At 45.8% G+C, this 25,734-nt stretch overlaps 1 protein-coding gene across 1 annotated transcript in view; it reads right to left on the reverse strand.

The window, feature by feature from the left end:
* Tmtc1 (transmembrane O-mannosyltransferase targeting cadherins 1) overlaps positions 1 to 25,347 on the reverse strand; it is a 208,037-nt gene extending 182,690 nt beyond the window's left edge. The window contains exons 1-2 of the mRNA XM_034511599.2: positions 24,918 to 25,347; positions 7,442 to 7,619 (exon numbers count right to left, since the gene is read on the reverse strand). Coding sequence (XP_034367490.1) covers positions 7,442 to 7,619; positions 24,918 to 25,216 — 477 coding nt within the window. The 5' untranslated portion in view covers positions 25,217 to 25,347. The remainder of the gene's footprint in view (positions 1 to 7,441; positions 7,620 to 24,917) is intronic.
* Between the last annotated feature and the right edge of the window lie 387 nt (positions 25,348 to 25,734).

Raw genomic sequence — 25,734 nt, forward strand, 5'->3', positions numbered from 1 at the left:
AGAAAGACAGTATTCAGGACTAAAAGAGAGGAAACCAAAACCATGAATAATGCTCTCTGTGTTGGGAAAAACACAACTGAATAATTGATGTTTAAAGGAGCATGAATTATGCAACCCTCTCTAACTGCTTCAGAAAACAAACAATATTTTTATATAGAGGAGGAAGAGAGGAATGACAAAACGAAACCAGCCGAAGTTAAAGCCAGTGAAGCCTTGATAAAGAACAGAGCCAGGGTGAGCCTTAGGCTCGAAAATTAGCTTCACAAGTGCTGTTCAGGAGGCTGCCATGGGCACACAGGGACATACGGGGAGGTGAGGGATGCTTGCAAACACTAATGCTGCTGTGCTCCATAAGATGTGTGTGTGTGTGTGTTTCTCTCTGTTTTTGCTTCTTTTCCTTTTAAATCTAAGATATAAAATTGTAAAGGTGAAATAGGGACCTAGTTTTAAAAATATTTGTGTTCTAGTTTGCTCTCTATTGCTGTGACCCAAAGTGCCACAACCAACAGAAACATGAGGAGAGGGCTTATTTCACCTCACATCAGCACTGAAGGCAGGAACCTGCAGGCAGGAACTGAAATAGAAGCCATGGAAAACACAGCTCTCCAAGACTTGCTCAGCCTACTTTCTTATACCACCCAGGACCAAGGGTGGCACCTCACCCTTGTGCTGGGCCCTTTTACATCAACTGTCTACCCATGGCTTGCCTTAGGACCAGATTTATGGAGGGCATTTTGTTAACAGAGGTTCCCCCCTTCCCTAGCTTTTGTATAGTTGACAAAAACAAACCAACACAACTTCCAAGGAAGAACTGGGCCAGGAGCTGATTACATGGGACAGGAGTAAGGCTGATCATTCAGACACAAAAACATTGTCACTCACATCAGAGAAGACCCAAGGGTCCATGGGTTCAGGAAATGTGAATCACCAACAAACCACGTTATAAGCACACTGTAGAGAGGTAGTGGTGTTAGCGTGGAAGAAGGCGTCTGACTTCTGAAATCCAGCTGAGTTGCTAGTTAGCCCACGTGTTAACACCTGACTGCAGCTGTTAACGAGGTGACGTGAAGGTGCTGCATCAAATAGGCTTTGGAGAAGGATAAAACTCTTAACTCCAGCATAGCATTTTCTGTATGGCTAATAGAAGCTGTCTTTTCACTTGAAAAGTTACCTGCCTGGTATCTTTATTTAACTTTACTGGCTAGCTTAGTATGTCTATCAGTTATATAAAATCTATGTATACATATGGACTCATAGCAGGTTACATACTGGGGACATTTCAAATCATCCATCCTATATACTTTGGATTCTTGGCAAGGGCAGCACAGAGCTAAAAGCTGTGGTCTGACATGGCTACTTGGACCACATGCAGTGTTCACTAATTGGCTAATCTATAAGGAGCTTGAGAGCCATGTTAGAGAAGCTACATGACTCCAGGGAGACAGGCAGTGACAGTGTGCACTGAGGTATAAGGCCCCAGCTGAGCAATGACTATTCACAAGTCACATGTGAGGCTCAGATGGGCTTAGTGGCCACTGCTTCTTAGAGCATTTAAGTCAGCATGAATTTGAGAAGGTTAAGAAGACAGCCCACCCAGCCTGTCATGAAGTCCTGGGGTAAACCTAGGGGCATGTTCATCCCAGAACGAATGATATGGCCAACAGCAAAGCTTGCAAGTTGATTCTGGGTATAGCAAGGTGGAGTACAGAAGTCATGAGTTAGGCAGTCAGAGCTAGCGTCTGTAAAGTGTCTTGAAATCCTGCTTTTTACTCTTAACCAATCTGGAAAGATCAAGACTATGACAGCTAAATGCACAAATATGCATAAAGGATATACTAGCTGGGCAGGCTGACTCATGCCTGTCATCCCAGCACTGGAAGGCTAAGGTAGGAAGGTCATGAGTTCAAGACTAGTCTGGGCTATAGAGTGAGAACTCACCTCAACAATAACATCGTAACGTAGAGTCACATTAGCAGAAGTTAATAGAGCGTGTGACAGTGTTGGTGCTGATATTTAACAGGGTCCTCTCCAGGCCAAACCACAAAGCACACATTAAATGACTGCTCTGTACCCCTGTTGAGCTGAGATCTTTGGGCAAAGCGTTTGACATCTAAAACAAAGTGACCATCCCTATCAACTTCTTGGCTACAGCTGCCATTTCCTGTGGCTCTGTTAGTCAATGTCATCATATTCGTTCACTGTGGTCTTGTTCCAGTGAGCAAGAACTAGAAGGTACTATGCCAACTGGAAAGCAATTGCCTGCCTCAAGGACTTTAACATCTGCTGAGGTCAGAAGAGGGTACTAAATAGGACACATGGAACAATTGTTGCCAGAAAAGAGAAAAGACTCATTCTGGCTACTGGATCTAGGAAGTATCACAGAAGGGCTGGCTCTGAATCTGAGAGCTAAAGAAGAGGCAAAGATTATTTCAGGAGCTTGAGACTGGGGAACATGAAGCAGGACCAAGAAAGGCACTAACATGCATTCTTCTTGAAGGGTAGGGGAGTGTCCAGTGGTTCTGGAAGGGGGGTGCAGTAGGGACAGGGTATGTGCTGTCAACAGTGAGAATGCTGAAGGAAGAAGCAGAGATGGAAGGTTAAGGTGGGTGATGCTACAGCAATGGCAGCTGAACCCACCAGCGTTCTTACATGAAAAAAGCAACCGGGCAGCTCATGTGAGTAGAAGTGTACACACCTTTCTCAGCCAAAAGCTGCAGGCCTTCATCACCAGGAGTGTGTTATGTTAAAACACTGTTAAAATGCTGGAAAGTGTTTGTGAATATGACTGAATAGAATTTAAAACAGGTGAGTGTCTCTGTCTCTCTGTTTCTGTCTCTGTCTCTTTGTTTCTGTCTGTTTCTGTCACTGTCTCTCTGTTTCTGTCTCTGTCTCTGTCTCTCTCTTTATCTCTAGGAATATCTTCATGTGCACACAATGAAATGTCTTGAGGATGGGACCCAAGACTGAACACAAAATCCATCTATATTTCCATATACTTTATATACAAAGTCTGACCTTATTCAACACTTTTAGTATCTCCGCATTCCAACTGTGACCTGTCACACAAGGGCAGGCGAGGAATTTCCTGGTTGTGACATCATGTCAATATTCAAAGTGTCAGGCTTTGGAGAATCTGGAATTTGAGATTTCCAGGTTAGGGGGTGTCTGAGCTGTAATGGATATGTGGACCTGTCAGCCAGGATAACAAAACCACACACAGAAAATGCCCATTAGAGCTTCATTTGCCTTCAGGTAATATTGTTATTTTAGGAACGCTATTGACAGGGTCTGTATAAGTAGACTCTGTATAGAGTTACGAATATTTATTTTATCTGCAAGAACGAGCTCCATTAGCTTCAGACGTGGCCGGGAACGTGAATGGAACATGTGGGAACAGCCAGGAGCCAGACCGGCTGATTAGATCAGAGCCAATTTTCTCCTGAGCATTCCTGTTCTGATTCTAGACATGTTGGCTTTAATCTTCCCACTCTGTGTGCCGGCTTCCTCTGTTCTCCCTTTCAGTCCTGGAAACCAGCAATAGCTATGATGACCAGATGTAAATGTTCATAGGAGAATCACAATGATTTTCCCGATTTTGCTGTTTTTTCATAACTCAGAATTCAGAAAAGCCCAAAATTTCAGAGAAATACAACACTGGGAAACCTGCCCAAGAATCTCCAGAGCTTAAGTGAGGTAGTCTGGTCCTCTTCACTCCCTGCCCTGCTGAACACGTTCCCGCTGTCACCATATGCATGCTTTCAAATGCTTGCTGAAAAATTATGATTAACTAAGGTGTCCTGTGTGCCTAAATGTGAATTAACTGTCCTTTTCTGCTTTCAAATGCTTGCTGAAAAATTATGACTAACTAAGGTGTCCTGTGTGCCTAAATGTGAATTAACTGTCCTCTTCTCTGGGTCCTACTTTTACATCTATTTGCATGTCTAGTCTTGGGCTTTCTGTGACTATAAACTGTGGGAGGAATTCCTATGATCTCCTGGCACCTACAAGCCTGGACTCATTATTATCTATTTGCTAAATGCCTTCCTTACAAAGTAAACCACATTGACATGCTGACACACAATCACGTCAATGCATCTAAACCAAATTCCACCCAAATTTAAATTCTCCATCTTCCTGGAATAACATAGCATATGGTCCATGTGTAGTCTTGTTTAATGAAGATTTCCCAAGGCCCCCATGTCTTACTGTGCATGTTTAATAATTTATCACTAATTGTCTGTGAAATGCATCACTTCTTCTGTCTCTCTGTCCTCCTCCCTAGAAACCCGAACTTCAATCTATAATTAAATAGCAGACTCCATTTTGCTCCATAGTGTAAATGGTATGTTGGGGTCAGCTTTCCTTGCCTCTCCTCCACAGCTCCTTCATCTTGCAAATTCAAGTACCTTCCCAAGATCCTTCTTCTCTCAGATCTTCAACACCTGTGCCTCTTTAATTGTATTATTATGGATTTTTATATTAGCACAAAGCCCCTGGAAACCCCCCTTTAAAGGTCATTTTACTAATAGGATTTGTTTTCCTTTTTTTTTTTTTTTTGAAAAGAATCTAACCTAACCTCTATCAGCTCCTGATTACACTGCCCAAGGTAGCCTTGCATATGCACTGTCTCTCCTCAGCCAATGAATTAAAACTCTAACTGCACATTCAGTTCATCTTTCCTATAATAACTGCACTCAAGTACAGTAGAGTCCCTCAACTATAGTTTACAAATGTGTCAAAAATATAGCACTATCCTAGCCTATTGAAATACGACCAACACTGCCTGGAACAGAAATCTTTGGCCATTTTTCTTCATACTATGTATTCAAATAACATTAGAAAGTTAGGCATTTCTCATTTACTTAAGTTCATACATAAAACTTATCAGAGTACTTTTAAATACTAAAAGAATCTAGCCTTTCATACACCATAAATCCTGGCATTTTAAAATTAGGCTGTTTTATACCCCAGGGATCCTGAGCAGCCCCAGTTGCCCCGTCATCTGCCTAAATACAAGGGGGCTTTTAAAATTCTTTTCCTAAGTTTATAGAGAAAGCATTTCATGTATCCCAGACTGGCCTGGAACTCTGCACTACGTAGCCCAGGATGATCTTGAACTCCTGATCTTCCTGCCTCTACCTCACAAGTGCTGAGATCGCTGACCATCACACCTGCTAGAACGAGCTCTTCTCTCCATGGAAACCTGCCCAGTCTTCCCTTCCTGTGAACTTATGTACTTCAGTGTTACTCACCCTCAGCATTTTCTCTTGATGCATTGCATTGCTATGTTTAAGTATATTTTATTTATCATATTACCTCTTTATAATGAAAATACATATGGATTCTTTTGGTGTGTGTGTTTTAAAACATGGAACTCGGGACCTCATAAACAATGAGCAATTATCCTATCACAGGGACATACCTATTGTCCTTATTTTTTTAAAATTTCCTGGGATAACCGTAAATCTCTACATATTATATTTCAGTTCTGTATTAATATTCTGGTTATAATTCACATCATGATGAAAGTAAAAAGAAGCTAAGTATTAATATGAAGGTGTACATGTTGGTAAGTGTGGCTGGTTTTGGCATCTGTGGCTGGTCTACCTTTTCTCAGAAGAGTAAAAGAGCGTGTCACACAATTCTAAGTCTGGCTTCCACCTTTAAGACTATTCCCATGGATGAAAACAGAAGGATGTGTGTTACAGGCATGGCTAAATGCTTTGAACTCCGAAGTCAGGGGCAATTACCACATAGTGATCTACTGTCTTACCTAATGTTTTATGGTCTGTAATCTGACAAATCAGTGAGGTTTGACTTGAATTTGGACAGAAGCAATGAATGTAGAAACATTAGTCTTTACAGAGGTCACCAACCAGTCTCTTCTCTCATTGTTACCATCGTACAGAAGTACAGAAAATGGCTTCACTAAGCCCCGCTGGAGGAACGTTATTTACGCTTCAAACTCTTCCACTTATAGGAACTATGCCCAGTCTGGCATACTCAGAAAGAGTAAGGAAAACTATCTTAATGATGTAATTGTTTATAAAGTGATTTTTATCCATTACTTCCCCTATATATAATGTATATATACAATAGATACTCACACATGAATACTAATATGCATACACATATATGTACATACACATCCTGTAGATGATATACACATGAGAGAATATATATATATATATATATACACATGCATATGTATGTATGTATGTATATATACACACATGAACACACATACACATTAAACGTTGGGTTTAGAGATTTAGAATTCTGTTCATGAAAAATATCCATCATATGCCAAATTGGCAAGACTAATCCTTACTCTGATATCAATGAATCAAATCAGACTTCTCATGTCAGTTCAAATAAACATTCTATGATTCTCCAGAGCCACTATTTCACTTCTGTCTCAGAACTTCAACACAGAGTACCACCCGGTACTTCTAATACTGGGTCATATTCTTCGTCAAAAAAAGGAAAACAGGCAGAGGTAGCTAGGAAGCCCTTCTCTATGACAATTATTCCTTCATTGACAGAGGCCTTGCAACACCAACATATCAACTGTCCTTTACAGGGTCTCAGAGGTATGCACTCCTGGAACACAGTCAGATCACAATGTATGAGCATTCCTTATCCAAATGAGAGAAGGACAAATGTGAGCAGTCTCCAGAAGAGATCCAAGGTGGTATCTCACTAAAAGTACGCTCTTGGGCAGATCTTCAAGGAAGTGTCCAGGTGCCTGCAGAGGCTTTGCAAACTTTTCTTTGAAAAACATGGTGCCCATCACCCACTAGAAGGCTTCATTCTCTGAAAATCTTGGTGCCAAAGACCTCATCAGAAAGCTCCTACCTACCCACAGCAACACATTCAAAAGAAATCAGCTACTTTTACTAAGATGTGTCTAGTGACTTTGTGACACTATCTCGTGCATGATGGAAACCTTCAAAAAACCTTCAAAAAAGGGTCACAGATCTAAACTAGCTATATCTTTTGAACACAGTCTTCCCCACACAAAACAACTAGACTTCCTATTAAGTCACCAAGTCCATTTTTGTACCTTGGGAGAATGTCATCAGTTTAGCTTCCTTGACCCTTCCCCCAGCACAAGCTGTTTCATACTGTAAACACAGGCGTGAAGCAGACCAAGGATAACAACATCATAGTAGGGGCCCCTGCTATCAAAAAGCACACAGGATTTAACTTTTTTTTTCAAATAAAAAAATCAGGAGTGCTTTTTAGCCCCCATGCAAAGAAGCAGTTACATCATGGGAAGAATCAATGTGAATACTCAAAAAACCATCATTGTCAAGTAGAAGGGTGCAGGGTAAACTTACACATGGTGTGGACCTAATGATTGACTTCGCTGGTTTATGCAGACAGATGTTATTTTGGCTTTTAGTGTCCGTTATTTCAAGGCATCCTTTTTACTCACCGCCTCGGTGTGGACCGGGTGCACCGCAAAGAGCAGGGCTGTGACAAACGCCAGTCCACGATTCTTGAAGACTGTCTTATCACAGGTATACATCAGCACGAGGGTCACCAGGCAGTGTAGAATGACATTGACCGCATGGAAGTAGAAAGGGTTCATGCCAGTCAGAAATATGTTTAGCCTGTTAAAAAGTAAAAATTAAAGATGGGGAGGTCTATACAAGCCATAATCACAGCATACGCACAAGAGATCCACCCATCATTTAAGAAGGTGCACTATTTGATAGTAGCTCTGGTAACTTTTAACATTTCGTGCTTGTGGACCTTTCAGCTTTTTCCTATTTCAGAACTGACTCATCTACAGAAATCAACACAGAGACAGTTATGGTGCTATTTGGGGAATCTGGACCTCTTAAGAAAGGCAGACAGATGGCCATCACTCCATAGTTCATGAAAGCCCCCCTTTCTGCCTTTCCTGTTTTTACTTATAACCCAGGAGAGGGTCCCAATTGCTGGTATCAGAGCCATGGCCACTGGAGATGAACAGGAACCAGGAGACTGCAACTGTGTCTTTGTTAGAACATACCAGGCATGAACGAGAACACATGCGCTCAGCCACAGTACCACCGGGAGCCACGTTCCCAGATTCTACATCTGGAAGCTGCAGCTATTGCCTCCCCACGTGGGACTTGTTAGCAATGCTTGCTACTACAAGCTGCAGCTGAGACAACACAGAGAGCAAACTCGCCATGAGGTTCTAGTATCTGTGTTTTTCTTAATGGTTATTTATTTTGTGTGTGTGTGTCTGGGGGAGAGGATGAAGTGGGGTCACAAATAGATGCCACTGTATGCATGTGGAGGTAAGAGCATAACTTGTGAGAGCTGGTTCTCTCTTTCTACCACGTGGGTCTCAAAGATCAAACTCAGGTTATCAGGCTTGGCACTAAGCCTTTATCCACTGAGCCATCTGGATGACAAGGGCTTATTTTTATAATACAAGTCCCCACCCATCTAAGAATCTGATTGTTACACTATGGTAAGCCAACTAAGAGAGAACCATAAACAGAAGGGAAGTCAGGTGCTCAACATCAAAAAAACAAAAACAAGAACCTTTATGGCACCAAAATACAGAGCAGGTACATCTAAAGGTTGCCTTTAATAACAGGATATAATGTCCCCAACTAAGTCTGTTCTTCCTCATGCTCACCCTTTAATACAGTTCTTTATGTTGTGGTGACACTCAACCACAAAATTGCTTTTGTTGCTACTCCATAACTGTAATTTTGCTACTATTATGAGTTGTATTGCAAATAACTGTTTTCCCTTGGTCTTAGGTGAGCCCTGTGACAGGGTCCTTCCGACCTTCAAAGGGATTGTGGCCCAAGGGTTGAGAATTGCTGCTGTAGAGTCATAAAAGATTCCCAAACAAAACCTTTTGCTGGGTATTCTTGGCACAAACCTGTAACCCCAACATTAGGACAGCTGTGGAAATAGGAGTGTTGTTAATTTGAGACCAATGTGGACGACACAGTAAAGCCCCTTCTCAAAAATTTTGTCAAAAAAAAAAAAGTTATTCTTATCTAGAGTATCCTTGGGGCAGTGTGTAAACAGTAGTTGATGGCCCATAGCTATCTGGCTTTCAGTCCATCACATCAAAACAACAGTCCTAGGTATTTGCCCTAGAGCTATTGACCTGCCTTTCTTACAAAACTGTCTTTGCCAAAACATCCAACCAAGAATGCACAAGTCACCCTTAGAGGTGACATATATGGGTTCTAAATGGTAGAGTGATTTGTGCCCAGCTTGGATCTTCAAAACTCTAAACATCCCAAGCTTCATTTGGGCACATGAATCTAAACACTACAGTTACTGTTTGTGGTGGTATGAGCAATATCACCCCCATAGACTCATCTATTTGAGCACAAAGTTCACAGCTGGTGGCACTATTTGAGGAGGTTATGGTTAAGAGATGCAGCCTTGGTGGAGGAAGTAGTTCACTGGAAGAAGGTTTGAAGGTTTATAACATCCCTTTACTCCCTGTTCTTCTTTACTTTCTGTATATAGATGAAAATGTGACCAGCCAGACTTCTGTTCCATCATCTTCCTGATATGCTTCTCCCTGCCCCCATCGTAGACTGTATCCCTATGGAATTTAAGCCAAAATAAACTTCCTCCCTTAAGCAAGTGGAGATGGGGTTCCCCAGAGCAAACAGGCTAGCAAGACTAGCCATAGAGGTAAGCTCCGAGTATAGAGAGCAGAGGAATCCCTTCATGGATGTGTGCTGTTGATATGGGCACTGCCATGCCCAGGACTCCAATGTCTCAGCCCCATGGGAATGGCACCTACAGAGACTTGCTATGAGATAACCCTTCTCTCACGCTGGACCTAATAAGCATGCCCAGGGGTAGTAGGTGCCTTCCATCCAAGTGAAGGCAGCACTAGATGATCCCAGATTTCTCGTACCCACGTCTGTGTGTCTGTCTCTTCTTTATTCCCTCAATGCGTGTAGTCAGGGTTGTAGGACTGAAGCAGTGTGAATCATGTTATGTAGGTTTGATTGAGACAGGGCTCAGTCAGTAATGTGGAATGACTAAGGATGATTCCTAACATCAACCTTGAAGTTCCACAAATACACACACACACACACACACACACACACACACACTATGGGGAAAAGGTGGGGAAAGTGTACTTGCTGACTGAAAATCCTAATTCCAAAATTTTCCATCAGAAATAAACAGATATGAACATGCCCACATGTATCTCATAGTTATTTATAAAATAACAAGATCTAAGGGAAGTAAAGAGAGAGAGAGAGAGAGAGAGAGAGACTTAAGTTTGAGACAAAATGCTAACAATATTTTCAAACATGACCTATCTGTGAGAACAGAGAACAGAATCTCTGGTTCTGGGAGCCAATGTGGGTGCACAGAAAAAAAGGGGGCTACGTTTCATAATTTAATAGAAGAGGGGCTGTGATCGATGCTCTGCATCTGTGTTTTAACAAAGACATTTATCAAAATATCTTGAAGACTGTCTCATATATGACAGCCCAGGATGGATTTGCAGCCTACACAGAGTGGGGACTAATACATCAATGTCCTCCTGGACTGAGACCTCCGGTGCCTGTCACAGTGCCCTAGTGTTGTCTCTGATTGCCTAATGTTATTACCAACAGCTCAAGTGAAACTACAGAATCCACATTTACAAAGATTACAAAAATGTCTGTGCTGAAAGGAGAAAAGTGCACTGGAAGACTGACTGAGATCCCAAGTAGCCACGAGTGTTCCTGTCCACACTATGCCAGATGCTAAAACACACTGGGTGCAAAAAACAACAAAACACTCTCATCCAGTTTAGTACTATCATACACACCCTGTGGCCCAGAGGGGGTTCTTACCCTCACCTGAAAAAGTTAATACTCTTCGGCCAAAGAAGCAGGACAAATCACCAACAGAGAGACAAGGAGCCACAGAACTCCTGTGTATCATGTCAGTGTATTCAACAAGATTTGCTAGATGTTAATCACATGAGGAAGTGCCCAGAGCTACAAAGAAAAGATGTGGTGTCTCCTCTGGAAGGATTCCCAGAGCACTGAGGGTAAGAAAGGAACATACCCAGAAGGAGCAGTAGAGTTCCAGCAATGGAAGGACCTGCCAGGTCAGAGCTTTCAATGAGGGAAATGTTCTTCAAGTGGAGAAGAGAGGCAAGATCCATGGCGCTCATTGAGAGGCAGCAGGACTAAGAAAGCATCTTAGACACTGGAGTCACTTGCACAAGGGAGCTCCAGGATGGTGGAAGCCCTCTGAAATGGAGTCTCAGGAAGGTGGGTTTGGGGACATGGGGGACAGATATGATCAGAGGGCATGGATATGATGTTTACGGAGCTTACAGCTTTGCTTGCCAGTGTCTGGAGCAAGCCTCACTCATGGATGTAACACAGTAAGTCCTGAAGTAGATGGCGGACGGACAGATGGATGAATAAATAAAGCACTGAGACAATGCACTTACTCTAAGTCTACCTGAGGGGAAAGCAAGGTCTAACTACACCAGAAACAGACTTTCCCAGGCCAGGTTCCTCCTATATACAGCTTCATTTTACCTTTATACCTTTTAATATACTGTTTTAATATACTGTTTTAATATACTGTTTTAACCTGCCAAAAAATTTAGAGCAGATGTCTGCATACAAATATTTCTAATTTATCTCAAAACATTAGAAGACTTGACAACTCCAGGCTGGCTGTGTTACAGGGGAACATTTGGGTACCTGTTTCATTAGGACAAATGTTCACAATTAGCCAGTCTCTACCAGTCTCGAATGAAAGCCACTCACTTATCATGGCACAGGATTTTTCTTTTAGTAAAGAAGACAGTAGATTGTTTCTTGGGTCTCTATTTAGAATCACAAATGGGAAATGAAAATATAGGCAGAATGACTATTGTTCAAAAACAAAGTATATTCCTAGAGAAGAAGATATTACCATGTTCCTACAAATATAAAGTACTGTATACTAAAGAACATGAGCTCAGTCCCTCAGTTATTCAGTCAGCTGACATCTCCACAGTTGACTAAGATTTCAACCTGTAGAGGAATACCAAGAAGGTGTCAGCTCAAGTAGCATTGAAGTGTGCTGAATCTGTCTGGATCACCAACTCCATGAGATGTAGCGTCGTCGCTTAGGGAACAGAACTATGGGCCAGGCATCTAGCTTTGGGGACTGAGTATCCTCGGGGGTTCTCAGCTTCTCCAGAATGAGGTAACCATTGTCACCCAGCCCCTACCATGTAACACAACCTGACACTCTCTTTTATACCATGTATACACATTCTATGGGTTCAGTACCTCGAGAGAACTCCAATACAACCGGTCAACATTTAAAATGAAATATAAGTGCCCAGGTGACCCAAATGACCCACAAGAGTCTGGTGACAGTCCCTTGACACGGTCTAGCCAGAGCAGTGTCTCGGCCTCCACATCATCCGGAGAGTACCTCCATGATGGTGCTCAACCACGTTTCTAAAATTCACTAATAACTGTCTTCAGGAGTTATGAGCAGTTTTCACAGATTTAAGAAGCTAATTTTTCTCCATCACTGAAATCCACTGCATTCAGCACACAATAGATTCTAAAAGAATCTCTGTTGAATAAACACATGAATTTAAATTATGTATGCTGAAAGCAGGGGAAGCCCATCTCTCCCTTTCAGCTCTAAGAATATCTCATTTTATTTGGCTTAGGTTTTATTTCTCATTTAGAACTAGGACAAGCAGTAGGAAATTTTTTTTCTCATATAACCTTAACAGGCATCTCTGACTAAAATCCCCCTTCTTCTTCTGAACCTCTTGTCTCCCTGTGAAGCTGACCAGAAGAACAAGGTGTGAACTGAAAGCAATGAGACTGGTTGTTCTCCAGGACAGTCACATCAGGTCCCAGAAGTCAGGTCAAATAATCTGATATCCAAGGAGAGCAAAGATAGAAGGCCAGCTCTACACACACACACATACCCCTCACAGCCAGGAGCTTTGGGAAACTCTCACTTTCTTTCCACATCCTTTAAAGAATATAGTCTAGTCTAGGGGAAGAAGAAAGGCAAAACTTAACCAGGATGCATCCTAGAGAGAGAGAGAGAGAGACTTGTGCTGGAGGACACAGAGCCCATTCTCAGAGCCCCTGAACTTCAGTCTGAATGCTCAAAATCCATGAGTGAGCCAGGTCTGGAAACTGGGACAGAGGGGAGACTTTCCACAGTGGTAGCTCCAGTCTACTTTTGTGACCCCCCCCCACTCACTCAGACACACATATACTCACACACACACACTCATATACACTCACACACACACACACTTAACACACACACTCATACACATACATATACACACACTCACAAAAACTCACATTCTCACATATTCACACACTATCACACACATACATACTCCCACACATTCTCACACACACTTATACATACACACATACACATACTCACACACTCATACACACACTCACACTAATACCCACACACATTCACACTCTCACATACATAACCACACATACACACATTCTCACACACATATATATACACTCACCTATACACACATATATATACTCAAACTCTCTCTCTCTCTCTCTCTCTCTGTCACACACACACACACACACACACACACACACCTGGGATCTCCCTGGTACACAGATCAGGCACCATTCTAGATTATCCTCTCTACTTCACTCAGCTCCCTCAGCATGAGTGCCTGCCCACACCCATAACCCTGGTGTCGTCCAAGTCCTCTGGCATCAGATTTGTTTCTGCTGCTTGACATGAATGTTCCTACCAAGTGTGGCATTCAAACTTCTGTAACCAAGGATCCCTTCACTGACATCTGAAAGCCCCTCTCCATGGTAGTTACACACATGTAGATCAGAGTCACCTTGCAGAAAGGAAGTGACTCATGGAGTCTCCCCTCTGCACTTGTCCCATCAATAGCATCAGGCTAGTGCCTCCGTGAAAGCAAAGCTACCTTGCTGTTTCCTCTCAGGAGAACTGTAGTGGAGCAGAGGATATGAGCTACACTGTACCAAGGACAAAGTGATATTTGGATCTGTTTAGACATAGGCCTCATGGGGTACCAGTGGTCACCAGTTTCTTTGTGCGACCTTCAGCTATGACTCCCTGCTCCCATCCTAACTTAAGAGAGTTGAAAGCATATCTGGGGTGAAGCTTGAGCTCTGCACCCAGGCAGTGGGATTAGCTTTTGAGACATGGGTCCCAAAGCTCAATGGAATCTACACAGGACCAGCAAGCTCAGCAGAAAAGTCTGTGCTCAGCAGTAAGCATTCTTTTAAAAACAGAAACAAACAAAAACAAACAGAAAAACCTCAGCCAGCAAAAGGGAAGAAGTAAGTATAGCCCCTTTATCATTTCCTTTGTGCATGTCCACATGTATGCAAAGATATGTGTGCATGTGCATTTGAAGAAGAATCAAGCTGGATAGCACCTCATTCCTCGGGTGCTATTCACCTTGATTTTGAGACAGATCACCAAATGGACTAAGCTTGCCAGCGTAGACAGGAATCGGTTCTGCTTGTCTCTGTCTCCCCAGTACTGGGTTAATAAGCAAGTATTATACTATGCCTGGCCTTTAAAAAAAAAGGGGGGGGGAGTGCTGGATGATTGAACTCAGGTCCTCATGCCTGCAAGGCAAGCATTCTACCTTCTGAGCTACCATCCCAGCGCTGTCATTTCTGATATCTTTCCTGGGTGTTTACAGCTCAGCATGACCCACTGAACACACCCATCTGCCTCTGGTGTTTCCCACCTCTAGCTGTCCTGTGGCTCTCAAATGCTTAAGAATGGTTTCCATGGTCATCTTAGATCATTCAACAAATAGATAACATCTGGTTCAGCTTATTTTTCCTGTAAGGCAAACCCCATAAGCCATCAATCATTCTAGATCTCTTCTGCATTATCTCTAGTTCTAGAGATAAATCAACAAATCATTACCTCATCTGAAGAAATGAACTATGCAATTGAATGGAGTTCAGTCCTCTCATCTTCACTATGAGAGGGCTACTCCCTGGGAAAGGTGCCAACCACCATTACTGTCTCCTTGGCACTCCAAGTAATGACAGACTAAAGGGAAGGACATTAGAGGGCGGGACATGGTGCGTGTGGCTGGGAAGGGAGGGGGAGGGGGAGGGGGAGGGGGAGGGGGAGGGAGAGGGAGAGGGAGAGGGAGAGGGAGAGGGAGAGGGAGAGGGAGAGGGAGAGGGAGAGGGAGAGGGAGAGGGAGAGGGAGAGGGAGAGGGAGAGGGAGAGGGAGAGAGAGAGAGACTGGTGATCACACAGGAAAGAGAACATGTTCAACAAACCTACCAAGAGAAATTTGGCAAGTAACTAGAACTCAATGCCACATATCTTCATTACAGTTGTAACTGAGCTGTTAATTTTGCATTTACTTTCTTTGGAAACCGTGTGTTTTCTAGCACACCTGAGTACACTGCAATTCTAACAGGGCCTATCCACAGTTAACCTAGGTTAGGCAGAGTCCTGCTGGGACTCCTGACTCAAATATCAGAGTTTGAGGCTGTATCCCCAAAGCACCTGAGCTTTGACCAGCTGGCCACAAAATGGAGGCTTCCCCCCATCTCTCTCCGGTCCTCCAGTACTCTAGAATACCTTGCATTTAAGGATTATTAAGGAAATTGCTGTACTATAGGAGTTTGATGAAAACAAAACTCAGAACCAAGGGGAGCTAGCTTTGCCTGGCAGGAGGCCTGGAGAGTTCTAAACACACACTTGCCAGGCCTCAAGATGCACCTGGCTCAGGGCATCATGGTGGCAGAATCTACCAGGGAAGTGTTAGCAAACTCGGGGCTCAGGGTTTCACTAGGGCTTTATTATTTGGTCCATTTGATTGACACAGGACTGAAGTCAATCTGCAGTCCCTTCCTGCTCTTCAAATGAGAGGCAGAGCTGATAATACACAGCTCAAAGCCCAACCCCCTAATCATTACATTTTTAGCACCAGCAACTCCATCTGAAGCATAGGGCCTACACTGAGTCACCAGCTCCTCCGGTGTGGTGAACCCATTAGTCCACTATGAATGTTCCTCACAGTGAGAAATTCCAAGAAAGGTTTCTCTGAAGGTAACCCAAACCAAAAACCAGACCAAATCTAGATGGCTGTATGGCAAAGGAAGTCATAGTCCAGGGTAGTACATTTGACAAGACTTTGAGGCCCCGATGTTTCATATGGTTACTTTGTATAAAGCAGGACATTGGCATGAGTGGATCTTAATCCCCCAAAGGAAGAAGGGGATGGAACCTCATTCTGGGCTTTGCCTCCAGCCTTGAACTTGTGACATGCACTCTACAGCTAATTGGGCTTCAGTGCTACCCTGGTGGGAGGAGTGAATGGTGCCAGACTAAAGATGGCCCTTCTCTCCACATGATAACTGAGAGATACAATCCTTCTTTAACAGCCAAAGCTGCCTTGATCTGTGGTACACAGGACCTTCAGGGATCCTCTGCAATATCCAAGGGAATCCCCATCTTCCTCCACTATTCTCTTTGAGTGAGCAAGGAAAAGGGTAAATTAAGACAGAAAACCATGCTGGAGAGAGGACTCAGTGGTTTAGAGCACTCGCTGCTTTTCCCAGCAGGTAGTTCATAACCTATCCATCACTCCAGCTCCAAGGACACCTGACAACCTCTACAGGTTCTGCACTCCAGTACATATGTACATAGACAGACAGACAGACAGACAGACAGACAGACAGACAGACACACACACACACACACACACACACACACACACACACACTTTTTTTAAAGACAGAAACCAAGGCGGCTTCCCATGCAGATCGCAGCCCCATCTTTAATTTTTCAGCTCTGCAAGTCAGACAAAGTTCTATGTGTCATAGACAGCTCTCAGGACGCTGAAGCCAGGAACAAAAATGATGTCAGCAGTGGGGGTATGGAGGGTTTGGATGAGGGCAGTCCTTCAAATGGTCCATGTGTTGAGTGTTTGGTTCTTAGAAGGTGGATCAAACCAGTGAGAAGTGTTCATGTCCTGAGGGCTTTGACCTAAGCAGAGACTGTCCAGTGTTGGACTAGTAATTTGCCAGTGTTACAGGGAGGAAGAGCCTAGCTAGAGAAATAGATCCCAGGGCAGGGGGTTCTTGGGGGCTGCATCTGGCCCCGGTGCTTCTCTCTGTCTCATTCTATGCTTCCTCCCTCCCTCTCCCCCTTCCTTAAACTAATTTCAGATATTCTGTCACAGTGCTGAAAAGGTGACTAACAAACCAGCGTAAGAAAGCAAAAGTGAAACAGGAAGCTTGTACAGATCAGGACTCCCAGGCGTGCCTCTATGACAAAGTGATATCTGAGCAGACACTGAAGACACAGAGAAAGCTGGCCCTGCCCAGCATAGGGAAGGGCTTTCTAGGAGAAGACAGCCCGCTGCAGAGGCCCTCAGCAGCAGTCTGCTCTGTGAAGGAGCAAGGTCTCCAGGGTGGAGATGACAACTTAGACCTCAGGGTGGAGTCCCAGGACTTTGCAGGCAGAAGCCACATCTTATCAGTGAGAGAGACACACTACCATTCCTTTGGCATTCCTCAGTCCTCATAAAGAGGAGTGACTGAACTCAAATCTGGAAAAAAAACAAAGACTTTGGCTGCAAAGGAAAATAGAAGTATATTTGTCGATAAAAACAACTGCTTTTGAAGGCACTCCCTGATTTCCCTGATTTCCTTTGGGGACAAACTTATAAAAACTCCTGTAGTCTAGTGCTCTGCTCCTGGCTTCCTATACAACCAGACTGAGGTCTCAATTTAACCCTGGGCTTTTTTGTAGTATAGAAATTTCAAAGTTTGGGGTTTTTTAAGTTAATTTTCTTTATTGATTCTTTGTGGATTTCGTATCATGCACCCCAACCCCACTCTTCTCCCTTTCCCTTCATACCCACCCTCCACCTTTGCAACCTCCCCTTCAGAGAAAAAAAAAAAAAAATCTCCTTGTGGAAGCTGTAATGTGTCACAGTGTGTCCCAAAGTACTCTTTGTCAACATATCTTCATTTGCAAATGTTCATTGCAATAAGCCATGGGTCTGGTTCAAGGCCTCTGGCCTTTGCTACACCTGGATCCTCATAGGGACTCCTCTAAGATATCCTGTTGCTGAGTCTTGTGTCATGGAGATCTTGCACCTTTGGATCTGCAGGACCAGCCCTTTTACATGCTTTAGCCCTTAATGGATGGGGTAGGCCAGCTCAAAGCCCTGGATTTGAGGATAGGTGGTAGCTGAGTTGGTCAGCTCCTGCACCGCACTCTAGCACTGCCCTGGCTAGCTCACCCAATGCTGCAGTAAAGGGTAGAGCCAGCTCTCCTGCTTTCTCATGCTGTAGGGGCAGCTCACCCATGTCCACTTCAGCAGGGTCACCTCTATTGTGCTGTCCAAACAAGGTACAGGGCCTGCTCTCCCAAGTGCTACACACCAAGTGGCTGGACCAGCTCTTCCATTCTCATGACCTCAGGGCAGGGTTGTTTTGATTGTTTGTTCTCTAATGTCATTTCCCTCCTGCCCCACTAGAGTTTTTACTGTCTTCAATCCTCTTTCTACTTGCCTGGGTCTCCATCACGAACACCCTGGGCACCTTAATCAAACATCCCAGGCCATCTTCGTTTATTGTCTAGAATGAGACGGAGAGCAGTTGTCACCCTTGAAGAGGCAGACTGCCTGACAATGAGATCTCAGAGAGGACAGATCAGTAGGAGTAAGACACAAGATGAACATTTCATGGTTCTTGGGTGTAGGTGATGGTAGCTGATGCTTGCGCATTCTCAGAGTTGGCAGAATGCTAAGGCTACAGGATTCAAACTACTGGTAAAATCTGTCATTATCCAGCATTAAAGCATTGCAGGCTCCCCACAGCACACATATTAACATATTCTATTTTTTAACTCTGACATTTAAGCCACCCACTTCACTCTTATGATTTATGTTAGTATCAGGAGCATTCAGTAAAACTTTATAGCAAACAGTGATCTAATAGCCTAAACATGGAAAGAAAATCCGTGAGTTTAAGGTCCTGTAATTAGCCTTAGCTTCCCCCACCTTCAGTGCCAAAGACCAGGGGTTCTTCAGGCAGGTTCCACTCACTGACTGAATGGAAATTTCCACAGGAACTTCTTCCCAAAGAGGATAAAATGAAAACGCTAAGTACCTTTTAAATCAATCAAAGCAATTTTCAAGGGGCGTTATGGGCATTGTGGCCTTCAGTTCTGTCAGTTCAGTATCTACAGAGAAGCTTAATGAATTCCTCCTTGATTTCAGAGGTAGTGACCAGGGTGGCGAATGACATTATGTCCTTCACAGGAAAATGGTATATATATATATATATGATATAACACACACACACACACACACACACGGCATGCAGGTGAGCTTGGAGAAGAGGTAGGGGCAGCGAAGACAAAGGGGAGGATATGGGCTGGATTCAGTGACAATACAGGATACACTTGAGTAAGAACAGTCAGTGTGAAGACCCTCGACCCTAGTTATGTACACTGAATAAACACCAATAAAAAAGAAATTAAAGATAAGAACAGAAGAATCAAATGAATGTGAAGTCTGTAGAGTAAGAGAAACATGTTTTGCTTCTCCTTTACTTCTGTCTAACACTAGAGAAGACTGTATGTCCTTGCTCAGGAGCGTTTGACTGGCCATGAGGGCTGATGAGCTAGCACCACAGATACCACTTGCCAGAATACCCTGTCTTCACCGCCCTGGGGCTCCATCTTGACAAGGAGAACTTACAGAAGGCCTGACTCTTCCACTCTTGCTGTTCACACCTGTGCTGGTATCCTCAGCAACTGAGGAGGAGCTGAGGGAGTCACCACTTCCTGTTCAATCCTGTGAGAATCCCACAGCCTGAAAACCTGCACCAACCTTCTCAGTCTGATCATGGCCACTCCACTCCTACCTTCCAGACCCCTCAGAAAAGTCTCCCAGGGCCAGCCCTAACACACAGCCACCCTGAGAAGTGGGTTCTAGAAACAGTCCCAATGTAGGTGGCTAAAGTGACGGAGTACAATCCTGCCCCATCACACCTTGTTTCCCTGCTCTGGATCCTGAAACTGTTATGATCTGGTAAACTTTTCCTTAGTCAACTTGATCCTTAGGTAACTTAATCCTTTATGTGAGAAACATAATCAGGCTGTTTACTAAACAAGAGCAGCTGTTATTCTTTATACAGAGCATTTGTCCAGAAAAAAAGAATTATGTATCACTTGACTATGTTTGTTCTTAAGGGAGTTACTATCTCCCAGGAAGTATGTGACACACATACAATGTATCAAGGGTATAAACTTACTTTTACTAAAAGAAGAGAAGGCTTTAAATTTTGATTTGGGGTTCTATGAGAACAAAAAATGTAAGGTACAGAAATGAGAGGAAATGGATAAACTATGGGACGTCTTTAGAGTCAAATACTACCCAGAAGTGAAAAGGAATTAACTCTTCATTGCACACAAACATCTGAATAAAGCTCCAAAGAAATGCTGAGTGAGAGAGAGAGAGAGAGAGAGAGAGAGAGAGAGAGAGAGATAACAATCTTAATAAAGTATATGTTAAGCAAGTTTGCTATATAGCATTGGGATGATAAAACTACAGAGATGAAGAATTAGTGATGGTCATGGGTCAAGTGGGAGTTTTATTGACTAGGTGTTAAATCTTAAGTGCATTGCTACAATGAGGAAATATAGGTTCCATAAGATGGAAGTGTTCTAGGCATTGTGACTGTAGTAGAATCTCAGAAACTGATGCCTGCCATAAAACTGCAGAGAACTGTATATACACTGAGATAAATAAAACATGCATTCAAAAGCTGATGAAATTTTGGGGGTGGGGTATCTCATAGATTAAATCAATGTTAATTTCCTATCACCAAGGACCACTTAGCCCAGAGGTGGAAACACCCACAATGGGCTGAATATTCCCGCATCAGTCACTAATTAAGAAAATGCCCTTCAGGCTCCCCTACAGCCAGATATTATGGAGGCATTTTCTCAATTGAAGTTATCTCCCTCACAGATGACTCTAACTTGTGTCAAGCTGACATAAAAACCAGCCAGGACACTAGGCCAATGTTTGATTCATACCAAATTAAGTAGATTTCCATCCCTTCTTGCAGGTTCAAGTTACGTAGAGCTAACTAGGCATGGTGGCTCACTGAATGTGTAATCTCAGCACTTAGGTAGCTGAGGCAGGACTATGATCAGTAAAGAGCTAGCCTGGACTACATAGTGAATCCCAAGCCAGCCCAAGCTATAGAGTGAGAGCATATCTCAAGAAACAAACAAACAAAATACAAAGAAGAAGAAGAAGAAGAAGAAGAAGAAGAAGAAGAAGAAGAAGAAGAAGAAGAAGAAGAAGAAGAAGAAGAAGAAGAAGAAGAAGCAGCAGCAGCAGCAGCAGCAGCAGGGAGGAGGGGAGGGGAGGAGGGGAGGAGGGGAGGAGGGGAGGAGGGGAGGAGGGGGAGGAGGAGGGGAGGAGGAGGAGGAGGGGAGGGGAGGAGGGGAGGAGGGGAGGAGGAGGAGGAGGGGAGGAGGGGAGGAGGGGAGGAGAGGAGGAGGGGAGGAGAGGAGGAGGGGAGGAGGGGAGGAGGAGGAGGAGGGGAGGAGGGGAGGAGGGGAGGAGGGGAGGGGAGGAGGGGAGGAGGGGAGGAGGAAGAGGAGGGGAGGAGGGGAGGAGGGGAGGGGAGGAGGGGAGGAGGGGAGGGGAGGAGGGGAGGGGAGGAGGGGAGGAGGGGAGGAGGGGAGGAGGGGAGGAGGAGGAGGAGGGGAGGAGGGGAGGAGGGGGAGGAGGGGAGGAGGAGGAGGAGGGGAGGGGAGGAGGAGGGGAGGGGAGGAGGGGGAGGAGGAGGGGAGGAGGGGAGGAGGGGGAGGAGGAGGGGAGGAGGAGGAGGGGAGGGGAGGAGGGGAGGAGGGGAGGAGGAGGAGGAGGGGAGGAGGGGAGGAGGGGAGGAGGGGAGGAGGGGAGGAGGAGGAGGAGAGGAGGAGGGGAGGAGGGGAGGAGGAGGAAGAAGAGGAGAAGGAAAAGAGGAAAAAAAAACTATTAAAAGTGCCTGAAGTCTTCAGGGAGGAGGAGGGGAGGAGAGGGGGAGGGGAGGAGGGGAGGAGGGGAGGAGAGGAGGAGGGGAGGAGGGGAGGAGGAGGAAGAAGAGGAGAAGGAAAAGAGGAAAAAAAAAACTATTAAAAGTGCCTGAAGTCTTCAGGGACCCTGTGCTTCTTGCAGCTGCACTAGAACATGGGGCACACCTCATTAACTGTAGAAGAGTTGCCCACTCTAACTGAAAGTGACCAAAGGAGCAGAAGGGACTGCGCTGCTTTCTCTTCCAAATGAGGTAACTACTTCAAGTCACACTCTGCTGTTCTCCAGACTCACAACTCAATTGGCCCATGGGGGGGGGGTCCAATTTCTCTGTGGTTCTATTGGCTTTTTATTGCTGTGATCAACACAACACACACACACACACACACACACACACACACACACACACACCTATCTAGGGAGAAAAAGGTTTACTCACCTTACATGTCTGGACCACAGTCCCATCATTTAGGGAAGTCAAAGCAGGAACCAACATGGAGGAACATGCTTACCAGGCTTGCTCAGTCCACTTGGTACCGACAGTGAGCTGGGGCCTCCCACATCAATCACTAATCAAGGAAATACCCACACAGGCTTACCTACAGACAAATCTAACGGGAGCATCGTTTTCTCAACTGCGTTTCCCTCTTCCTAGGTGACCCTAGCTTGTGACAAGTTGAGAGAGAAAGAAAGAAAGAAAGAAAGAAAGAAAGAAAGAAAGAAAGAAAGAAAGAAAGAAAGACCAAACAACCAAAAACATAACAAAACCCCCAAACCAAAGAGCAAGAGTCTTAGACAATTGCACCAGAAAGAGGTTACACATCATTCCTTTCTCCCAGTCTGCCAGCCCTGCTCATCAACCCTGCCAACCCCGCCCCCTTCACTATCTCCACCCCCTCCCCGGGGTGGGGGTGGGGGGGATGAAGTCAAGCTAATGATAAAAGGTGGAGTTGCTACACAGCCTTTCCTCCTCTGCCCTGGCAGAGTTCCTATTAAAAAACATTAAAAACACTTGGACAGCCAGCACCTTAACACTTTTGCCCATCCTCCAGCAAGCATTCAACCCTGGCGCTTTAAATGGAAACTATTCAGGCCAGGGACCAGGGCAGGTTCCAGGGCTGTAAAAAGTCCGCATGTGGAGTGCAGTGAGCTTATACACCTTAAATTAATCAACAGCCTCACCCAGTCCATGAAAACGCCTATCGTCCATCCAGTGTAAAAAGAACCGTTCCTAGGTTTATGATTTTTTAAAGCACTTGGGAAATTAAAAGGGCTGAGAAACTGCAGCTAAGGCTATCTTTGGGATGAAAACTAACACAACTTTCCAAAGATAAATGTTTATAAAACATCTCCTTGGGAGTCAGACGTGTTATTTTCTCGCCCTCTTTAAAACATTAGTTTATTTGAAAGAATTAGGTGAAAGACCACTGCAGGTTTTCCTTTTCTCTCCAAAGCCCTGGGCCTGAAGGCTCACGCTAACTGTTATTTTGCCAGCTGTCCCCAGAGATCAATGCCACAAACTATGGCTCCTATGACAAAGATTTGAAAACGAGTTAATACGGAGCTAATACCCTGTGAGCTGCTGTGTCCGGCACACACACCAGCTCAAACGCAGAGCCGAGTTACACTGAACGGAGTTCAGCTGTTTGGTTCCAACCGGTCCTTTCCCCGGGATTCCAAGCAGATACACTACCCTACAAAAGCGTACTCTCGGTCCGGATCCACTACTTCACACCAGAAATGCTGAGTCATGGTTCTGGAGCTAGAGAAGGGGCTCTCTGTGACCCCAGGCAGGCGCCCCTCCACCTTGCGCGGTCTCAGTGTGTGTCCCGGGGGCCGGGTGCAGCGCCGCGGATGCAGAGGCTGGGGCTGGAGATGGTAGGGTTAGGGAGGCGATTAGCGGCCCAGTACGCAAAGCCCGGTGCTCTGAGTAGGGTGTCTGACCCCTCTCCCCAGCTCCTGCCTGGAACACTCACAGCCTAGCAGCTCCAGGAGTATCCTAGGCCACCCGATCCGTCCCCTTTACTCCTCATCTGCCCAGCAGTACAACCTCCCTGGAGAAGCTGACAACTTGGAGCATCGCCACCCTCTGGAACCCGCTAATCGCGGGTAGGAAAAGCTCCAGTGAGAAGTCACGTCTGCCATCCCTGAAGCCCCCGGGACGTAGCAGGGAGAACTCGGTCCCAACTCTGTAGCCAGGAAGCGCGGGAGAACCTAGGTTTAGCTGGGAGGACACTGGGTAGAGCAGAGTAGCGCGGAGAGAACCCAAAACAGAGCCAGAAGAAAACGGTGTAGTGCTTCAGGACCCGAGCAGAGCCTTGAGAACCTGAAGTTATCCCGGGTAACGACCAGAGGCTGAGCCAGGAGGATTCAGGACTGAGCCAGGAGCAACAGGATCAGAGTCCGAACCGGGAGAACTTAGCCAGAACGACGAGGTCCGGGTTAAGAAGAGAGAGAACCTCGTCCAGAAATAATCTGGGTCTGCGCTGACAGAATACTAGAGTCGGGAGGGGCTTGGACAGACTCTGGAGGACCCAGAGCGTAATAAGATAGAATCAGGAGCACCAAGCATAGAGCCCAGAGGACCTGGGGCAGAGACTGTAGAACGGAGCAGGGCAGAGGAGCAAACGTAGAACCTAGAGGACCTGGCTGAGCAGCCAGAACACGAGATAAATCCAGGAGGATCTGGCTGAAGACAAGAGGACTTGGGGTAGAACCGGGAGAACCTAGCTGAAAGGGGAGAACAGCCTAGAGGAGGTACCGAGGGACCTGTCAGAAGTGCCATCCCTTCTCCGGGGACAGGTGTCTAGACCTCAAGACGCACAGGGCTCACCTGAAGGACAGCACGCACAGCGGCCGATAAGACTTGTGACTGGTGCTGTCCGCAAGGCCCTTGCCCCAGAAGTCGTTAGCGAAGACAGCCCAGCGCAGCGGGGCCCCGGGCCTCACGTCGGGGTTGTTCACGATCGCCCACACATCGTCGTGCACAAACTCGCCCCGCAGCGAGCGGCCGTAGCAAAGGCAGCTGGCTCCGGCTAGCAGCGCAGCGGCCCCGGCTGGAACCAGCCCGCAGCGCGGGCGCCGCGAGGGCGCGCGCTCCCCGCCGCCGCGGTCCCCGCGGGTCACCAGCATCGCACCGCCCGCACAGCCGCTCCCGCGCGGCGCGCATCCTCCTCGGCCGGGACCTGGGCGCGTGGCGGCCTGCTTGGCTCCGGCATCGCGCGCCCACTGTCCCCGCCCGGGCGCCCGGTGCTCTGCCGCCGCGGTGGCCCAGCTGCAAATAAACAGCGATTCCCCCCCCCCCCCCCGCCTCCCCGGGCCATCGCCGCCGCCTCCGCCCACTGCGCATGCCCGCTTGCGCGCCTCCGCCTCCTGGATCCTGGGACCTGAGGTCCCCAACACCTGGCCTCTACCCGCTGGCGCTGCGTCCCAGACGGCTAGAGCGCGCAGGTGGAGCAGCTCGCTGCAGGGCTTGAGGGGGACAGGAGGAGAGGCCACCCAGGGTCCCACCGGGTACGCCCAGCTGTTCTCCCAGACCTGTCCCCAGCTCATTTCAGCTGTGGAGGGGCATGTCTCCGCCGCCTCCCGGCAGCAAGTCAGCAGGCTTGTCAGGTACTCAATCTGCACCGGACACCCTTTCCCTGGAGGTG

This window comes from Arvicanthis niloticus, chromosome 9 (genome assembly GCF_011762505.2).
Source record: "Arvicanthis niloticus isolate mArvNil1 chromosome 9, mArvNil1.pat.X, whole genome shotgun sequence".
Taxonomy (NCBI): Eukaryota; Metazoa; Chordata; class Mammalia; order Rodentia; family Muridae; genus Arvicanthis; species Arvicanthis niloticus.